This window comes from Montipora capricornis, chromosome 6, assembly GCF_036669925.1.
Source record: "Montipora capricornis isolate CH-2021 chromosome 6, ASM3666992v2, whole genome shotgun sequence".
NCBI lineage: Eukaryota > Metazoa > Cnidaria > Anthozoa > Scleractinia > Acroporidae > Montipora > Montipora capricornis.
Window position 1 is genome coordinate 73,472,745 of NC_090888.1, and position 20,000 is coordinate 73,492,744.

At 37.8% G+C, this 20,000-nt stretch overlaps 3 protein-coding genes across 7 annotated transcripts in view; 1 reads left to right on the forward strand and 2 right to left on the reverse strand.

The window, feature by feature from the left end:
• LOC138054510 (17S U2 SnRNP complex component HTATSF1-like) overlaps nt 1-4,478 on the reverse strand; it is a 16,529-nt gene extending 12,051 nt beyond the window's left edge. The window contains exons 1-2 of the mRNA XM_068900962.1: nt 4,248-4,478; nt 1,118-1,246 (exon numbers count right to left, since the gene is read on the reverse strand). Coding sequence (XP_068757063.1) covers nt 1,118-1,246; nt 4,248-4,415 — 297 coding nt within the window. The 5' untranslated portion in view covers nt 4,416-4,478. The remainder of the gene's footprint in view (nt 1-1,117; nt 1,247-4,247) is intronic.
• Nucleotides 4,479-4,511: 33 nt separating this feature from the next.
• LOC138054534 (peroxisomal targeting signal 2 receptor-like) lies at nt 4,512-12,797 on the forward strand. Of its 5 annotated transcripts, none has more exons than XM_068900995.1 (12): nt 4,512-4,634; nt 6,615-6,725; nt 8,054-8,111; nt 8,383-8,497; nt 8,635-8,670; nt 8,770-8,847; nt 9,075-9,183; nt 9,708-9,817; nt 10,477-10,514; nt 10,748-10,823; nt 11,280-11,435; nt 12,484-12,797. In XM_068900995.1, exons 2-12 carry the CDS (start codon nt 6,617-6,619, stop codon nt 12,547-12,549), a joined length of 951 nt encoding a protein of 316 aa, XP_068757096.1. In that variant the 5' UTR covers nt 4,512-4,634; nt 6,615-6,616; the 3' UTR covers nt 12,550-12,797. The 5 variants fall into 5 exon arrangements, with proteins under 5 accessions (XP_068757096.1, XP_068757095.1, XP_068757097.1 ...); XM_068900994.1 differs by having other exon boundaries at nt 4,512-4,603; nt 6,612-6,725; XM_068900996.1 differs by having other exon boundaries at nt 4,512-4,603.
• LOC138054533 (major facilitator superfamily domain-containing protein 9-like) lies at nt 11,922-19,616 on the reverse strand. Its single transcript, XM_068900992.1, has 5 exons — nt 19,416-19,616; nt 19,225-19,312; nt 15,829-15,872; nt 14,592-14,721; nt 11,922-13,879 (listed from the first exon to the last, which is right to left on the reverse strand). Exons 1-5 carry the CDS (start codon nt 19,521-19,523, stop codon nt 12,855-12,857), a joined length of 1,395 nt encoding a protein of 464 aa, XP_068757093.1. The 5' UTR covers nt 19,524-19,616; the 3' UTR covers nt 11,922-12,854.
• Nucleotides 19,617-20,000: the final 384 nt, after the last annotated feature.

Consider the following 20,000-nt stretch of genomic DNA (forward strand, 5'->3'; position numbering starts at 1 on the left):
ATTTGAACCCATTACCTCTGCAATGCTCTACCGACTGAGCTATAAAGTAAAGACACTCAGGTTCCGGAGCAGATCAATTTGTTGAGTCCTTGTGAGTCCCATAGGAACACAAGAGTGCTTTCATGTGGACTCAAATAAACATTATATTGCTTCTCAAACCATTTTTTGAATAATTTACTGTATGTATTATTCTTTATTTGAATATTACATCTTTATCTATTAAATAGATATCTCACTATAATTGTTTCACAAGTAAGACGTCCATAGATCCACAAAAATTCTCTTTATCATTTTTCTTTGACTGACACTTACTGACTTTAAGCAGTCTGCTCCAATAATTAACCAACAAAATGATGTTAGAAGATATGAACTTTCATATATTTAAAATGCAAAACAGACAGGAAGTAAAAGATGGAAATTTCACTGCAGTTAACCATCAAATTGCTTGGGATGACAAATGGAAATAATTTCTTTTCTTACCAAACAACTAAGACATGAAAACATCAAGTTGAACCTAACAGGTTATTTTCAAAGAATCATTTGTTTAAAAAATACTCCAGGTTTTCTGTTTCCAGTAAGCCAAAATTACATATTCCAAATCTTAGACCTGAGGCATGGTACCTACAAGGAAATGGGGCCAAAAAACCAATAGTCACTTTCACACCAATTATCAGCAAAAAACAGGCTTTTAATTTTTTAGGAAGTTGTTTTTTGCCTTTAATAGGTTCAGCGTATACAAGTTGGCTAGCTTTTTTCACGGTAAGTATTTTAGCTGAAAAACTACAATGTATCCTAAGCAAAGTCATTCACAACAAAGTTGTGCTTATATGATTTTCATAAATATAAATGGTAGAGTGCTGAGAGTAACCCACAATATTCAAGGGGGCAAATTTGTATTTCGTACCTACAGGTATTTGGTAGCATGAGGGGAGATAAGAAGTTATTATGACCATCTTTCAAATGTTTTACCTGTTTTACAATACCTTTACTATTCCAATCAGAGTAAAATACAGGGCAATTACCAATGCTAATCAGTGACTTATTCCATAGGCTCTGGCCTATTCTATCATGTTTTTTTACAACGCATGAAAGGTAATACTTAATTGTAACTCCATACCTGACTATTTGTGGTTTGTGCCGCATCTATCACAGGTACTGCAATTTCCTTATTATCTGTACTCTCATCTTCACCTTCAGCTGCAAAACCATAATTCATCTGATATGCAGCAATGAAATCATCATCAACCTATGGAGATGACTAAACTTGATAGGTGACTGGACATTTTTTTTAAGGCAAGGAAAAAAGGTTTGATGTTTGGTGCTAGGATAATGACCTGCAGTAAGCCTTTTAAATTTTGTGGTTAAATTAATCTAGAAACCAAAATAATAAATTATGATTATTATTATTATTAATGTTTTTACCCTCACTCTTTTATGAATATGTTTTATCTCAAGTGTCATTATCAAACAATCATAAAACTGAATTCACCCTTAAAATGCATGGGAGCCCACTCTGTTATTGTAATAGTTCACTTGACATTCAGGTTAACTAACACCAGTGAAAGCAACAGTTCCTTGAAAATGAAATAAGTGCAAATGATTACCCATAACTTTAACAAAGAATACCATAAAAACTTGTGTATAAGCCGCATCTTTTTCCCGAAATATTGCGCTCAAAATCGTGGGTGCAGCTTATATATGAGACCATTGCTTTGAAGTGAGTAATCTGGCTGCTATGGGGTCACAAATAACACTTAAACCCTTCAGTAAATAAAGATTAAACATATTCTTCAATCGATCAATTAAACACTAACTCTCCACCACATGCAAGAAAATACCATGGGAGAACCCACGAGGCAAATGGCCGACTGTTTTGTTGCCCTTCATTACATGTGTGGTGCTGTTAAACTCTCGTCTAGCAGCAAGTCTTTCTCCTATTGATGGCTTTCATACGTCTTTACAGTCTTAACAAACATGACATACACGCACAGCTGATGTCTATGTTGTTTTCCAAGCATGACTTGGTCCAGATTTCTTTCTGTAAATGATTGCTTGGTTACTCAGCAAACGTTTTGTACCAGGAAGGGTTACGTTTTTGCAAACATTGGCTGTGTAGCATTTATATTTCAACAGAGCTGACTACTGGAGAGTAATGTGAAGTGCTGTTTTCTACCCATGTAAAGCATGTGAGCATTAGCCCTACTAATGGAATTGGGCCCACACAAGGACAGAGAAAAACTCTGACCAGGGTGGGAATTGAACCCACGACCTTCGGGTTAGATCACCTCTGCTCTACCGACTGAGCTACAAGGTCAGACAGGAGCAGATCGTGGGAATTTAAGATGTCAATGTCACGGCAATGAATATGTACAAGCACAAGGAAGGATAACGTTTTTGCAAACGTTGGCCTTGTAGCACTTACATTATCACTACATTATGCTGTGTGGCACTTACAGTTTACATGGGTAGAAAACAGCACTTCACATTACTCTCTATAAGTAGTTAACTCTGTTGAAATATAAGTGCTACACGGCCAACGTTTGCAAAAATGTACATTGACATCTTAAATTCCCAAGACCTCCTCCCATCTGACCTGGTAGCTCAGTCGGTAGAGCGGCAGTGATCTAACCCGAAGGTCGTGGGTTCAATTCCCACCCTGGTCAGAGTGTTTCTCTGTCCTTGTGAGGGCCCAATTCCATTGATAGGGTTAACGCTCACATGGTTTACATGGGAAGAAAACAGCACTTCACATTACTCTCCAGTAGTTAACTTGGTTGAAACGTTTTATATTGTTCCCTGCGCTTTATTTTCACTCAAATTTCATTGTTTTTATTTCAACTTTGGGCTTTAACAATGACGAACAAGTGTTAAGGACAAGGTATTATAAGAGTTGATTAACTTCTTAAGGTCGCTGCAAATACATAACATTGGATTTTTCTCAAAATCATGCTTGAAATTTGGGGGTGTGGCTTATCTATGAGTGCCGCTTATACCCACGTTTTTAACTTTTATAGTCTAGGAGAGTGAGAGAAGTCCATGCATTTACTTTAAGAACTTACAGTACTAAACAATTAAAAATATGCAAAGATTAGCCTTTCACCAGAAAAAAAAAATGTGAATTTGTGTCATTCATAACAAACGCTTATCTTCCTTTAATAAGCTTGTGTTGATTTCACTTTTGGGTGATGAAATTACTTATTGCTTTTATTCCATGTAAAATTATCATTTTGCTTCCAAAATTGATTTCCATCTTTTATTTCATTTTCAACTGCAAATAAAACACTTAGTGCGCTCTTGTAAAACAGTGCATGTTGCTTGGGGTTCCAGTAAAACCCTCTCCCTCATCAATGCATTATATGTAAAAAGAAATGAAGAGAAGATAATATTTCTTTCAGCTAAAGGGTTTCTATCTAAAAGTTACCACTTACAGTAAATATTACCATTGTGCTGCCACTTTTGTAAATTAATAAACCCTGACCTGTTTTCACTCCACAGAGAATTAAACTATTGTGTAAGATGCTCTGGGTTCAACTCTGGTCAGACCTGGGAGGATTTTTAAATGAGTGACCAGAAATTCCTGCGCTCGTACTGACAAGTGGCAATGGTTAGTCATTTTCTGGTCTTAACAGATAAGGACAACCACAAAGAACCCATACTATTTGTAAGAATCAGGAAAATTGGTAGTCTCGTCTCATGGCCACTTAGCTTGATGGTTTTTGCCAGTGGGGCCAATTATATGGTCAAAATTCAATATTGGAGATAACATGATAAAAATAATGCAAGAAATAGGCCATTTCTGAGTTCATGTTTGCTTCCTCTTCAAAGTGAGTACATGTGCGAATTTTTTTCTTTTGAAAATTAGTTTTCATTCATATGTAAAGTAGAACTAATTACCATCACAAAAATTTGGCACTTAGACTCACTTTGAAGAGGAGGCAGACTTGACCTCGGAAATGGCCTATTCATTTTGTGTTTTATTTCATGTAACATGGAATCAAAGCGCTTTACAACAGGTAAAGGGACTTCTGTTCTGCCTCAAAAGCAGTCCTTACAATCTCATCATTGAAATAACCTGGCAGTAGCATAATTGCAATTAAGGGAGCTTTAGAATGACAGACGACAGCGTGTACGTGAACTCCAGAAACTACAAAAACCATCAAACTTTTTTGTTTTTGTACTCTAGCATAGATATTTTTCAAAAGGAAGAGGCAAAGAACGTGGCTTTTAAAGAACAGGTTGACTCAAACCTTAGGAAACCACCCTCTTTTTTCAGGGTCCCACTCATACACAGTTCCATCTGACTGATCTACGTATGTCGTCTCTTTATCATCTGCCCGCGATTCCGCGCTCTTGGCCTGTTCTTTAAGCTCCTCCAAGAAATCTTTATGATCTGACATACTCATCACAATATGCATAAAATAGATAAATAAGATGAAAATTGCGGTCCATTGCAACGCATCTTCTCTAAATACCCCTTCATGTAAGTGTATTCGAGTACTCATTCGGAAAAGGCTTGGTAGCTAAGTTGAGGACGATTTACATCCAGAATTCGGGAAGTACTTCATGTCAAGCCACCCAGAATTAAATCAAGCGAACTAGCTGGGTTAGTTTTACATTTCTTAAATGCTGTCAAGGTATTTATGTTATGATTATACGAAGACAAATGAGCTATGGGCCATTTATTCGCATTTTTATGCACCAGTCAATGGAATACCACCCCCTTATACCCCCCGGTCCTGAGAAAGGATGGAGAGCATCAAGGCAAAAACTGGCAAAAAGCATCAATTTCCCCACCCCTTGCATGGGAAAAAAATGGATTCAAATTCCCCTGCCTCAAGGGCAGGGTCAAGGGCAGGGTAAGATAAGATGGGAAAAACAAATCGCAACATCTGCAGTAAATAACTGAAATGTACTTGATTTTTACTGATGTTTGAGCCAGAAACTTGCAAGTGAAACTATTACAATACACGGTGACCATACATGCCAACTCTCCCAGATTATCCGGGAGTCTCCCGGATACGGAACGAATCTTCCGGTCTCCCGTACGGGTCATTAAATCTCCCGGATAAAAACGACTCTGAACCTTTCACACACGTTTCTCCATTCTAGACTCAAATTGCATCCCACAGTTTAAAAAAAATCGATTTTTTCTAACTCGTTTCATTGTTTCTTAATGCATTTCTTCATCTCTGAGTTTTAAACACACGTTAATAGAACTAAACAAAATGGCTTCCTTTAGCTATCATAACCATATAACCGATTGTTTGATTGGATCTCCGATTAACCAATTAAAATTATTGACCTAAGTACCCTGTTTTCCCGCAAATTCACAATGGCGGCAGAATATTCTTGTATTTTGAAGGAGCTGCTGGGGGATGGGTGGGTGCGTTTTTGGGGGGAGAGGAGGGGAGGGGAGTGGGTAGGTTGATCGAGGGGGAGGGGTGGGGAGACCGGAAGGAAAAAATCTCCAGATTTTAGATCTCGATAGGTTGGCATCTCTGTACACCTGTGCTGCGTACTGTCTCTGGACTTGGTATGCAGCCACTTTTCTCTTGGTACTGTGGAAGTGGAAGCTTTACAAGCATCTTTCTGAAATTCCTTTTACATAGCTAAGGTGTTTCACCCACATTTCTACTTCACAAGTAGAGAGCAAGCTTTGCTTTGCCAGCAGGTGTATGTCCTCAGAAGTCAGCCCTTCAAAAAATTCTTACCTTCCTTATGCTACATGCAACTAAATTCCAGAAATTGGACAGGTCTCACTTCACTTACATGGGGTAAAAAATTAAAATCGACCAACACAACAATTATCGAAAGCTAACCTTTTTTAAATGAGTGCTCAGGGTTAAATACTGTCCATCAACGCTGTTTAAAATGGGTACTTAGGCTTAAAGCATTATTTGAGATGACTGCTTATAAATACAGTAGATATGAATTTTTTATCATGTAATTATCACAGAAGTCCAGAGTCCTACTCACTATGCCAACAACCAATCACAGGCTGGTGCAATTCCTGGATTTAGTAGCTTCTCGTATGCTTTCCTTCACCATTTTCAAAACTAGTGCCTCTCTCTCTTGTGCCCGAGGTGGGGACTGTGTTCAACGTCAAAAGTTGTCTAATCCACCTCCCCATGGGACAAATTCCTGTTCAAAAGTGATTCCATTCCCTTATTGTTGTCCCACCTTTTTGCGGGACAGGGGTGGAGGTGGTGGGAATGCCACTGACTGGTGCAATATCTGCACCCCCCAATAATGAGGCCAGGGACTCTCTGCAGTACCCCAGGGGATAATAATGATGATATTATTAGATCATACTCTTTTTGATCTGTAAGTATGATCTCCCTTAGGCAAAAATGGTTGAGTAACATACCCTACAATAATATTGCATTATGTAATGATTGACATTTTGGGGGCTCTCCTTGAGAACCTCTTAGGAAAATCTTATAATTTTGATTCATGCATGTGCCTGTTTCAGGAAACTGCACAGCTTCCCCCCTCCCCCCCACACCCCAGGTTGCCATATTTGCAATAACTGATTATTTAAATAAAATGCCTTAGTTTTTTCAGTTTTCTGATCTTCCACACTTAATCTACTATTGCTTTTTTGTTATTAGTAGTGATGGCCATTTCTTTTCGCACCTGTGAACGTCATGGATATGCTGTCAAATTTTCTCCATACTTTGGTCACAGGCTTCTATGTGCCACCTCACAGCACTATGGAATAGCAGGCACTTATTTATTACTTATTCCTTTAATAATTATTATGTATTTCTTTATGTTTCCCCTCTCAAAGGAGCCTTCATCAGAAGTTGTGGGGACACCTTGCTGAAAGAAGACAATTTTTCTTTGAATTTTATGCCACCTTAAACTCTTAAACAATACCCAGAAATTCTAACCCTGACTAAGGTTTTAGGAGCAGCCCAGTCTGGCGTAGCCATGCCCACAAGCACCACAGGTGTGAGCCTCTAGGGGGGTTCGGGACATGCTTCCCCAGGAAAAAGTTTACTACGTAATTTGCCTCAAAGATGCCGTTTCCTACATTTTGAGAACACGGTCAATAGATAATAGTGACAGACAGTGAAAGCCAAGGCCTATTGGTCCCTATCACATTTTTTGATAACAATACTGCAGTTTCTTTCATGGGGATTGTAGCACAATTTAAATGATTAAAAATGGATAGAGATTTGGTCAAAAAAGACTGGTTTCACAAAGAAAACATTGTCTTTCTTTGGCTAGGATGAGTTTTAAAGAAGCGGAAGAATATTAAGCGAAACTGGGAGGCCAGAAATATTTGCCAAAAGCGAGGTTTCCAGCCAGAACAGGAGGGTTGGAATCACTGAATACCCCATTCCTCCAATCCATCATTGTCATGAGGAGTGGTAGGAATGACTTGACAAGTAGGAGTGAGTGATGATTGATTGGGACTCGATCCCAATACATACTTGACAAGCATTGTAATTTGAAGGGACATTTTCACATTATTCAAGACTTACTCTGAAGACTAATGTATTTAAAAAATTGACACCCTTTCATGGATATTGGAGACTCTACAATTACTTTACTATAATTAGTATCACCACAAAGGATCATAACAAGTGTTTTCGTGGAAGTGTTAGTTCTGCTTTTGGTCATAAAACTGTAAAGGTTCTGTCACAATAACCCTCCTAAACTGAAAAAAAACAAAACAAAATTGAAGAAATTAACAAAGACTAATGTGGAAGTTTGAGAGGAGATTAATTTTGTTTAGGAGGGAGATTTAGTCACATGCACAAGGAGGTGCAATGCGACAAATAATGGCAAGGGCTCTTTACTATCTATTCTGATCTTTCCTCTTCCCTCTTCCTTCTACATCCACACTTGGCAAAGGTTGCTCATCATGCTAAGAAAATAATTAAAATGAGTAAAATAAAGAATAATTTAAATACTGTCAATCATAACCACAGAAACATGAAACAAAATAGTCAGTCATCAAGTTAAGTCATCAATCAGCCTTCTTCCTCTTGTAATTTAATGTCTCATCATCATGATAACATCATGTTGATCTCAATGTCCTTAGGCCAAGGAACCCTTTTCATTTTGGATGTCATTGCAAATGGTATGAAGGTGATAGGAAGGTAAGCTACATTTAGCTCCCTCATCCACTCAAGATTGCTCTTGACTAACTCCTTTTTCCTTAACCCTTTCCCGCCCAAGAATGACACTTACAGGTATAGATTTAATTTACTCTGTCTGATACCACACAATTTTACTCATCAATGAATGGGGGCACCCTCGGACATGAAATTGTTCATTAAATCCTTTCCAGTTATCTTTTCTTGACTAGTTTTTTTCCATTTAATTAATTAGATCATAATTCAAGTCTAATTTTGGGCTTACCCTTGCCAGGTGGGAGTGGGTCGAGGGTCTTTTTGATTGCTCATGGAGTGAAAACAATCAAGATTTCTGTGTAACAGCTAGTGGTGATGGCTCTCTTCAGATGTGGGATCTAAAAAACCCAAAGGTAACACATCATGGGCATGCTAAATTCAAGTCTTTACACGTACATTAACTTTTGTAAACGTCTATATCTCACTGTTGTCTGCTGACGTCTTGCAAGTCTTTAAATACAAGTTAACTTCAGGTCTTTTATGAATACAGGGACCAATAAAGGTCTTTAAAGAACATACAGCAGAGGTAAGAATTACATGTAGTATTATTTTAAAATCATTACATATTTTGTTCAGTATAGTTGTGGTTTGATGACACGTTTTGGTTGGGTATGTCGATACACAGGTATACGGAGTTGATTGGAGTTGTAGCCGGCAAGTGGATCAATTTCTAAGTGCATCATGGGATCATAGCATAAAATTGGTAAGTTACAGTATATATATCTGTGTGATACTTTTCATATTGCAACATTATTAATTTAAAATTTTTTGGTACAATAGCAACCTACATGTATTTCTGTTATAAACAGCTCAATATTGTTTATTTTTTTCAAATGCACATTTTATTTGTAGCATGATTAAATATGTTAAATACTGTAAATTGTGTTGTAAAATGTGTGCATTAATGAAGTGTTATAATCATTATTCCAGTGGGATCCAAGTGCTTTTCAGTCTTTATCATCATTTTGTGATCATCAACATGTAGTGTACAGTGCTGTATGGTCTCCTCACATTCCAGGGACATTTGCTTCAGCTTCTGGTAAATGTTTATGCGTTGTAATACTGCATGTTGTCTTTAATCCATGTGGCTGGTGTTCTCAGGTTTTCAAGACATGGATCAAAAATTATACACACATTTTCCTTCATCTTGGGGGCTGCACTGTATTGTTTCACTTCAATTCAGTTAATTAATTAACCCTTTGAGGCCTAAACTGGTCTAAACCGGCCAGACTTAGTATTGTACTCTGTCTAACGCCAGACAATTTTACTCATCAGTGGGGAACCCTCAGGAGTCAATGGGTTAAACTAATATGCACAAATAGGAGAAAAAGAACTTATTAAGCTTAAAGTAAATACTAATAATCTGATCGAAGAACAGATTTCCTTAAGGGTATCTCTTGATGATAATTTTGATGGTAAAGCTGAATTGATTGAAAATAACACATGTATTCCCCAGGTCATAAAGTGTTATTATTTCTATGCATGTGAATGTTCAAAAAATGTCAATTAGTTTTCCATAAAGTACTTTTAATTCTCTGCACTGTTGCATTGTTAAATGCTCAGGAGACAATACTCTCAAAATCTGGGACATTTCTGCCCCACCTCATGCTCAACAGACCATCAGAGCCCATAATGGAGAGGTACTTACTTGTGACTGGGCAAGATATGATTCTGTAAGTACACCTACACTACACATGCCTTTCTAATACTAATACGGTACTCATGATTCATTGGGCAGGCATGTTGAGATACATGTAGTAATGAGGTAATGGGCTCCATTGGAACTGGGCTTTGTACTTAAGTTCAGGACATCATAGCCTGCGAACGCAGACATATTTTCGGCGGTCGTTTCTCTTCCCCGGGAGAGAAATGACCGCCGCAAATACGTCCGCGTTCGCAGGCTAAGGAGATCATGGTTTCAACACTGACAAGGATCTTTACATTAGTCAGGAGGCACCAGTGTCTGTGGTTTTGTTCATCTGACTGCCTACAAATTAATGGTCAGCTTGACTGGATGGGTGGCTGAAAAAGGCTTTTGAGAAAAATAATGAAAAAACACAAAAAAAACACAGAATTCATGAGAATTAGCCAAAAAGTCATCCAAAATTAACATTTTAATCACTTCAGTCCACATGTACACTAATCATTATTCTTTATACCATATTGATCATTTTTCAAATTACCTTAAATCCAGTCTTGTAAAATTTATTTTAAAACTATTTAAGCAACTATTCAATGAGTGCTTTATGCACCTACTGGCACAAGGAGAAAGGAACATGATGATTCAAATAGCACATGCCCACAAACCAATGATGTCAATTTTTTGTTACAGAACCTGGTATTTACAGGCTCTGTGGATACACATATTAGGTATGGTTTATTATTGCATTTGGTGGGTCTCTGCCCTTAGGCTGGCCCTGTTTTAATTTTTTCTGTTGGCTTATCAAAGAACTTCCAGATAGATTTCTAGAATAATCACAATTCCAGATGCAGACATTATTCCCACCTAATAGAGGACAAATTTCCCTCACTTTGAACACCTCCTTTACAGTGTACTTTGCAATGGCTGTTTTCCTGAATTCAAAGAAATGTTGTGTTTTTAGGGGTTGGGATTTGCGTAACACAGTGGCTCCGGTGATCGATCTTGAAGGACATCAGTATGCTGTAAGACGAGTCAAGGTATTGATCCATAGGGTTGGCATAATTACAAAAATTCAAGGTGTAATTGACATTTACCAGATTGTCCAACCATTTCAAAATCTTCTTTCAGACAATTTTCATTAATTAACCCAGGGCTACTGTACCCTAAGAAGCTGCTACCATCTCCCGAGATTATTCCATTTTTTCCAAGTTTTTTATTTATTATTCACTATAATTGAAAATGTGTTCAAAATTCTTTTTTCTGTATTTGTTATTCTTTAACAGAAACCATAAAATTATTTATTCCGAAGTTTTAAATGCTAAGTATTCCATATTCCTTATCTTTTATTTTACTGAATTCATTATAACAATTCCGCTTCCACCCCTGATTATGACATCCATGTCAATGTGTAATGTTCAGATAACCGTTAAATTGGGGTAGGTACTAATCAAGTACCTTTCTTGTATGTATTAATTTTTATATTTTTTTGTCAGTGTTCTCCTCATAACCGATCACAACTGGCCTCATGTTCATATGACTTCACAGTGCGAACTTGGGACTATAGAAATAGTCCTCATCCTTTGGAGAGTATTGAACACCATACAGAATTTGTTGTTGGTTTGGATTTCAATCTTCATCTGCCTGGACAAGTGAGTGCAAGGTGCTTTCATTGCAAGCTCTGGGTTAATTTGAAACTCAACCAGTTTGAACCATGGGTATAGTTTGAACCATAAAAATTTTATTTTAAATACCAACTTTTAACTTTTAAGGCCTCTTTTCCCTTACACTGTAAGTAAGAAAATAATCCCTTTCTTTTCTTACTTTTTCATTTGATTATTGCTGTCATTGTATCATCACATCCTAAAACCTAATCCCTGACAGATGCAATACTTCAGTGTCAGCTTGAGTGCTAGTTGTTTTAATTCAGTAAAAGTTGCACAAATTGTGCGCAATAATTCACACTTAATGGAATGACTCATTCAAAGAGGAAAACAGAAAAATACTTTTTCTTTATGTGTGCACTTGGAAAATTCATGGCGGGCAGTTATTGACTGGTTAACCCATTGACCCCTCAGACGTCCTAGGACACTGTCAGTTGACGAGTAAAATCATCTGCAGTTAGACGGAGTAAAATCTGACAAATTTTCTTAATTTTTAATTCCATTGTACATTTCTGTAAGATTGCCAAATAATTATATTGCATTACATTACATTACATTATATTATAATATTATAAGTCTCACTCCCAGGAGTCAATAGGTTAAAGAATTAAATCACACCAGGGTTTTCTGGATCAGACTGTGTGCCCTTTTCTTTACAACACGTTGTTTGGCTTCCTCTACCTAAAGCCAGATAATTTTTATGGATAAGGGTTGTGATATGGGGTCTGCAGTTTGTATTCTTATCCCCAGAGAACTATTGTAGCTATTTGCAGGTGTAAATACCAAGACAGCAATAACCCTATTAAAGTTAGTGCGGTAAATTCCATGAGAATTCAGAATGATTTCACAAAAGGACTGAAAAAAGCCCTTTTTGCCCAGTATTCCATTGCTGGTGGCCAGCCTAATGTTAACATTATTTTGATCCCCCTTAATAAGCCTCGGTGCTTTTGGGGCAACAAGCAATGTCAAATATGTTTAAATTTTAAAAAATAAACTATTGATAACTTTTTTTTTCATTTTGCTTATGCAAATTTAGCTTTTAGACTGCGCCTGGGATGGATACATCAAAGTGTACACTCCTAGTTCATTCTGTCAAAGATGACCTACGAAACTAAAGATGTAAATGCTGTGGAATTTATTTTTTGAATAGAATTCCTTGAGTCCTTGTTTTCAAGAGTTTGATTTAATACTTAAAGTTGGAAGGCAGAATAATTATACAATATGTACATAAATTTGTGAAACCTCTCTCATAATTATGGTGGTTTCCTTGTAGGGTCTCCTCTCTAAAAACTCCAGACTGTAATCATTTTTGTAAATCATGAAAGTGAATAAATAATGATTTTCTTAAAAGGGAATACCCTTTACTGCATTTCATGGAATGACCCCAACAGAAGGTATAAATTATTGTCAATCCCTTTTTTTCCTCAGTTCATTCCTATCTGAGGGTGAGAGTATGATGATCATCAACACACCCACCGCAGCAATCATAGCACCAGTACAACCAGGTGCAAAAGCACTAAATTCCTGAAGAATCCCACCTAATGCAGGGGAGATCATGCGTGCAAATGCCAGCAATGAGTTTCCTACCCCAAGTACTAACCCTTTTTGATCTTCCCGCGATCGAGAGAACATTATATTAGTCACACAGACCCGACACACTGAACTTGAAACTGCAAGAGGGAAGATAAAGGCTGTGACAAAGAAAACGTTGGGAGAAAATGTTATGCCTAAAATTGAAAATGTAAGAATGCATGAGAAGTGAAGTAGCATTTTTGAATCACTGTGACTGTAGAAGTTTCCTATTGACCCTATAAGCAGCCCAGATAAACCACTCACTAAACCATTATATGACATTATGTACCCATTTGTCTTTGGATTGGTATTGAAATTGAACTCTAGCAGGGACATGAAATTGCTGCGGAAAACTAACATAGAAAATCCCATAACAAAGCGAATGACTAGCATATCTAGAACACTTGCACGAGAAGCCTCGCAGGGAACAGTGGTATGGGGGTTGCTTTTGGCTTCTGTGTTTACTTTTTCTTCAACTTCCTCTTGATCCACTTTCTTGTGTATTAGTTGATTGAGCATTTCAGCATTTGTGTTATTTAGTGTCTCTTCACTGCCATCACTTGCTACTTCTTGCCTTGACCTCAGGCTTTCAGTTGGATAAGACTGTCCTTTTGAGTCCTCAACTGGTTTCACGCAAAACCAGACAAAGAAAAAGTTGACCATAAAAATAGAACCAGTCAACATAGCTACTTTAGAGAAACCATTAGATGTCATGGCGAGATGTCCTCCAATCAATGGACCAACCACAAAGCCAAGATTGGAGATTGCATTGAAGTTACCAAATACTTTAGAACGATCTACTGGAGATGATATGTCAGCAAGATATGTCTTTGCCACACTTTGACTGTGCTTGAAAATCCCTGTTAAAAAATAAATAACTTCTATTGGAATTTTTCTTACTTTTGGAATAATACTTGCAGCCTTGTTACAACCAAAATCCAGCAGGGAGAGCTGAGCTAGTAGTTAGGGCACCAGATCCGCAATTTAAAAGTCCCCAGTCAAGTCCAGCTCTGACCACTGGCAGAAATAGTTACAAGTGACGGCCATTCAACATCTCAGCTACTTGTAAATACTCAACTGATCTGCCTCCCTCCTGGTAGTTGGGATTGTCAAAGATTTGTTTGATATAAAGTAGAGCTATGTCACGCAAGACCAGTAGTTTTGAAATTTGAACTGTGTGAACTTTCTTCTTGAGATGCTGAATTTCCCGTGGATATTTCCTGGATATGTAGCAAATGGTTAGCTATGAACTTTTGTTTTATTATAATATAAACGGTGTTAGAAAACTGGAAACAATTTCAAGTGTTTGATGAAATATTGTTCAACATGCATTTTTTGTACCAACTTTCGCAAAAATCTTCAAGATTCCATTCACATCTCGGAAGCTACAAAAAGGAATTTGGATGTTCTTTCCAGTCTCCTGGATATTGGTCACCCGCTGACATAGCTCGACTGTAAATCATTGTTTCATTAAAGCCCTAAAAAGCCCCCAAGTAGAGTTGTGCTTCATTTCACTTTACTAATTTATAATTACACATTTTACAGGGTAAACTACCCAATCAATAAGTTTACCTGCAGGAACCCTACAAAGTGCCAGGAAAAGTAACGTTGTTGGGAGTGCTGTTAGGAAATAACTCATGCTTGCACCACACAGACTCAACAAAAGAATATTTTTTCTTCCAAAGTTGTCACTCAGTTTGCCCTGAAAGAATGAAACATGACTGTTATAATAATATTGTAACTTTCCCAAGGATACTGCATTTCCAGCAGGTTCATCATAGGTACCCCAAGCTCATGGAGTATCGTTGTTGCGTTACATAAATCATTTTCTAAGGGTTTGTATCGGGAATTTAGCGATCATTATTTAGGGCATTAAAATAGAAATAAAAATACACCAGAATTTCTCACCTTGCCTCCTTGTCCTATTTATGGCATGTTCTTAGTATTTCTGGCCATTTCAGCGTGATTCAAGGGAGTTTTAGTTCTACCGTTTCTCTCTCATAATATATATAATTCGTATACATAAAATATAGAAAGAGAAAACAGCGAACCTACAACCCACTGGAATAGCGCTGAAATGGCCAAAGTACACCACAAAAACACTGATAAGGTATTGAGAAGACAAGGTAAAGCATTTTTGTTCGATTCATGTTCTTTATTTCGACTCCTAAACACCTTTGCAAATTCCCATATACAAACGCTTATAATTTTAACTGATCGTGATGCTCAAATTACATTGTTAGCTTGGGGTACCTGTGGGTTCATTGCAAGATTTTCAGCTCATAACCATTATGCCAACATCATGCTCTGAAATTTTAGCAAACAAACATACTGTAGCACAGTACAAACTGTAGGAAAGAACAGTATCCCTGACTTGATTGACAAGTTATTTAAATATTGTGGAGGGTTCATTGTGAAAGTAAAGAGTATGTTCTTATTGATCTATTTAATGATTTGCCAAAGGGAAGGAACAATAACAGAACTTGAGGTCCCCTACCAGATAAAGTACCAAATTCAGTCCATACTATATACAAGCCATGAAATGTCACACCCACATATACATGTACCTAAGTTGAAGTTCATCTCTTAGAAAAAAGATAACTAGAGGTTTATAAGTAACATTAAGGAAAAACCCTAAAAAAAAACATGAAAGAATAAAAGAGATACATTACATGTAAGGTTCTTGTTTACCAAAGTAATGGTGAAACATGAAGATGGCATTACTTTACTTGCAGCACTTTCACAAAGAAATAGCCACACAAGTCTCGTAGTCATTTTTTCACCAAGATGTCTATAAATAAAAACTTACCATAATTGGACTGGAAAAGAATTGGAGGCCTCCATATATAGAACCTAAAAATGATTATAATTACTTGCTGTAGAAAGTCAAAAGACAATTTATTTAAGGTAACAGGGTTAGTTTGAGGTCACGCAGTCTCTAGAAGATAAGGAATACACCTGGACAGCACAGGGGGGTCTGCAGCTTTGATGGGGGATAAAAGATAATCAAATGAGTGTGGGCCTAAGGCATAAGCCACAAAGCAACTTTGTTCACAGGGTCTCCCTTCTTTCTACTCACTGGAGTGTGAGAACGGATATGGGTCTCATCTACATGTATCTGGCTTCAAGGGGTGGGAAGAAGATACATGTACATCATGGGAATGAGGTTGACCACAGAAAGGAAAGTAAAACTTGGACAGTAATTTGTTGTCAAGATTTTATTGTTAATGGACTGTCATCATATTAATTTTGCCTTTAATATGGACCAATAAGTAGAAGTAAAGGACTTGCAACACTTTCACACCTAAGGCAGTGCTCAAAATTAGCGGTCATCCCAGACAACCAGAAAGTTTACCGGGTGACAAGCTTTTGGTAGAATTTAATACCTGGTTTCCCCAGGGAAAAAAAGGGCAACCCAACCAAAAATGGAAAATGAATTTATCAGAAGCAGCACCCAACTTTAATACTTGTTGCCTTTCTATTGTAAATGTCCAATAGGAGTGTGAAGTTATAAATTATAACAAAGTTGCCACAGCTGAGCATTTTCCCATGTTTTGAATATCTGTGGCTTTTACAGGACGTTGTCAGATAGGAAAATGCAAGAGACAATAAATTTTATTATCACAAACATGTAAATGATGGAGAACTTATACCCAGACTTCCACAAAAAACCACAGGCACACACTAAGAACTATGGGATACTCAACCTCCGTCGCCATGTGATTGCATCTCAACAAGGAGTGCAGTTAATCGTAGGGGGTTTCCTAATGGGCAACCTTATTCACAGGCTTGGTTGCCTGACTTTTGAAACAGGGACAACCTGTACTTTTTGTAAATTTTGAGCACTCCTAAGGGGTTTCCTATTGATGAGTACATGAGTAAAATCATGTTAGAGTAAATAATTGTCTGGCATTAGAGGAAAATCATCTGGCATTAAAATAAAATCTGTAAGAAGCACTCTTATGAGGCAAGTGATTGCATTGCACACACATTTATATTTGTAGGCTAAATCTACAAACAACAGCTCCAAGCCTCCTATTTAAAGGGTCTTAACCCACTGACCCCTGGGAGTGAGACTTGATAGATTCTACTCTAATGCCAGATAATTTTACTCCATTAATAACAGCCAATAATATAGAACCTAAAATTTACAGTTTCTTAGCATCTCATTGTATTTTCAATACAATAGATTATAGAATTGGGTCTGGGTATCAGGTTCTCAAACTCATTTATAATAACGCATGAGGTAATTAAACCAATTGTGTGGCCTCATTAGGGTCATGCACATGAATGCCCCTTGATACCCGGTAAAGAACAAATCCAAACATGCGTGATTAGATATCCAAACACACATGTTAGGATATCAATTTCCAAACAATGCAGTACTTGAACAAATGTTTATTAACTTCCAGGATTTACAGTAATCATTCTTTGCAGTTAACATTAACATTTACAAGTGAAGCTATGATCCTCCCACCGGTAGCGCAAGGTCACAGTCCTGAATTTTTCAGGCTTCTTTACGCAATTGCAAAAATTGCGTTCATAACTGCAAGGATCATAGCTTCACTTGATTTCGTACCCGCAGTTCATATATGATCCATTTCATATATCATTTCATCATTTAACATTTACATTGCAATTCAAGAACATTCAGGAATTTAACTTTTCGGTTAGTTAAAGTTTAGTTTTCCATAGCTGCTTCTTCCATTTCTCAAAATTGCAAATGAGGATGCCAATGCAAAGTGTGACTGCTTTTAATTAAAAAGCCGAAGTTGTGAAAAAACACAACACCTTTCACTTAACACTGACTAACAACTATGCACATGCAATAATGAAACAAAAGAAAACAAAAACTGCCTATTTAGGTGGTCTTCCTGTTTTTGTGTTTATTATTAACAAATTAGGCCCTTTTGAGAAGCTAATTCATAAACTCTGGTTTCGTGTTTAATCAGGGTTTGTAAACACTCAAAAACAATAAAAGCACTCAACCTTTGGCCTCGTGCCTTCATCAGTTTTCTTGTGTTTGGAAACCCCGATGAAACATTCACACTCATTTATGAAATATTACTTGAATTATTGGTATTCAACATGGCCCCATTTGCTACAAAACCTAGCTAGCAGTCCCTTGCCACCCACTAGATTAGTCAATCATATTTGGCCACGACAGGCAATCAAGAGAAACTGCTAAGGGAGGATAACATAGAAAAACACCACTGACTCTAAAAGCACACAGCTCAAGTTACAAATTTAATAATAAAGGGACAGCAAGCAATCTACAAACAAAAAAAAGATGTTTTTCCATTGTTGTTAATGCTTAGGTGCGCAATAAAAGACAATACACACAACTTGGGCGTAAACGAGGGGCAGGGAATGTACTGGCAAGGCTCGGATAATACCCACCGCCGGTATGGACCACCGGATGAGGGGCCTCGGCAACTAGCCGAGGGGGTGCCTCATGCCTGTATTGCAAGGCGGGCATAGTTGCTGGCATAATGTCCTGGGGCCAAGTTAACCCAGTCCAGCAGAGTAACGATATGCCCCCTCCCTAACGGGGCTTCAGCACAAGGCTGAAGGGGTACCGCAGGCAGCAATTCCCCGCCCATAGTTTATTAAAGAGAACTATTAACTAGGTTACAGTATGCTCGTGAGCAAGATACACAGGGACCAGAAAGCAAAAAACGGGGAGGGAGGGAGGGATAAAATGCTGAGAGAAAAACTGAACGAGTTGAACTTTGGAAAATTTCGAGCCGAGAGGGCTCATATGGCGGGAAGAATGAGAGAGCCAAATAAGGTAGTCACGTGATGGGAAGTCACTCCTTTCCAGGATCTCCCCGGTATTTGCTTACCAGCATTAACATCTATTTTATTCTAAAATATCATTTTTACTTGCTTTGGCACGTGACTCAAACATGTGATAGTTCAGTGAATTTTTAATCTCAAACAAGGAACACCCTACATGTATGGGTATCCTCTCATTTTTGTGTGGGTCGGGGATAGTGAGGGGGATCATCATATAAATTGAACATAGATCAACAATTGTTATTACCATAATTGTTAGCCATATTGCTATGTTCATTGATGTCGGGGGTAACACACTATGGCCATACATTACCCCACACCTCCCCCCTCCCCTTTTTCCTCCAGTACCTCCAAACAGGTGCACATAAATTAAATGCCGGTCAGCTAAGTGATCATAATCGCTTACCTATTAATCCAACAACAGCAGGTGACGCACCTAACTCCCTAGCCCTATGTGTAAGCAATGGCAGCAGGCAGCTAACAGCAAACAAGTCCTGTTAATAAACGAGGAAATTGCTCAAGCACAAAATTCAGCCCTCTTCTTCGAACAACACCGGCCGGTCGATCAACAGCTTCCGGTCCTATATTAAATCTTACCAAAAATCCAACGCAATAGAGACAGTTCACCAACAAAGTTTCATCTTTAACCTTCCGGAGAAAAGGTACGGCCATTTTTGGCCAAATTGAACCAAGAATGCCATGCATTTCCTGGCGTTTTAAAAGTGGAAAAGAGAACTTTCTTTGTATTTGAGAGGATTTGAGAGTGGAGTCGTCGACGTTAGGCTCGTGGAAATGGTGAGATCTGGGTACGAGACTGTTGGTTCAGGCTTTTCGTTGTCTTTGACAGCAATAGGCCCGCAGCGCGTGCATGAATTTCAACATGATTGGAGACCCAAAAAACTCAAAATCGGGCAAGAATTTGTGACGCAGATGAACAATAAAGCAGCTTCTATTTCCAAAACGATGGATTTACATGGTGATAAATAAACTCGTCTAGGAGACTGAATTTTTTACTTTGCAGAAAGAATGGTTAACCTCGAGAGTTAGACGATTATATTTGTGTTGAATTCGCTCATTTCTTGTCGAACTTTATAACACTTGAAACAAAAACAAAAACCCGGTGCCTTTCCGTTATTTTGTCACAGGTGTTTCCTTTCTTTTGTGAGTTGTTTTTCGCTTGTG

What these genes read in the sequence shown, in the direction of transcription:
- LOC138054534 (XM_068900995.1), top strand. Translation starts at nt 6,617, where the DNA reads ATGGCCATTTCTTTTCGCACCTGTGAACGTCATGGATATGCTGTCAAA. An exon ending in ACAGCACTATGGAATAGCAG is followed by an intron (nt 6,726 to 8,053) that starts GCACTTATTTAT and finishes CAATGTCCTTAG; the next exon opens with GCCAAGGAACCCTTTTCATT. An exon ending in GACATTTGCTTCAGCTTCTG is followed by an intron (nt 9,184 to 9,707) that starts GTAAATGTTTAT and finishes TTAAATGCTCAG; the next exon opens with GAGACAATACTCTCAAAATC.
- LOC138054533 (XM_068900992.1), bottom strand. Translation starts at nt 19,523, where the DNA reads ATGCATGGCATTCTTGGTTCAATTTGGCCAAAAATGGCCGTACCTTTT. An exon ending in TCTATTGCGTTGGATTTTTG is followed by an intron (nt 19,313 to 19,415) that starts GTAAGATTTAAT and finishes GTTTATTAACAG; the next exon opens with GACTTGTTTGCTGTTAGCTG. An exon ending in TCTTTTCCAGTCCAATTATG is followed by an intron (nt 14,722 to 15,828) that starts GTAAGTTTTTAT and finishes TCATTCTTTCAG; the next exon opens with GGCAAACTGAGTGACAACTT.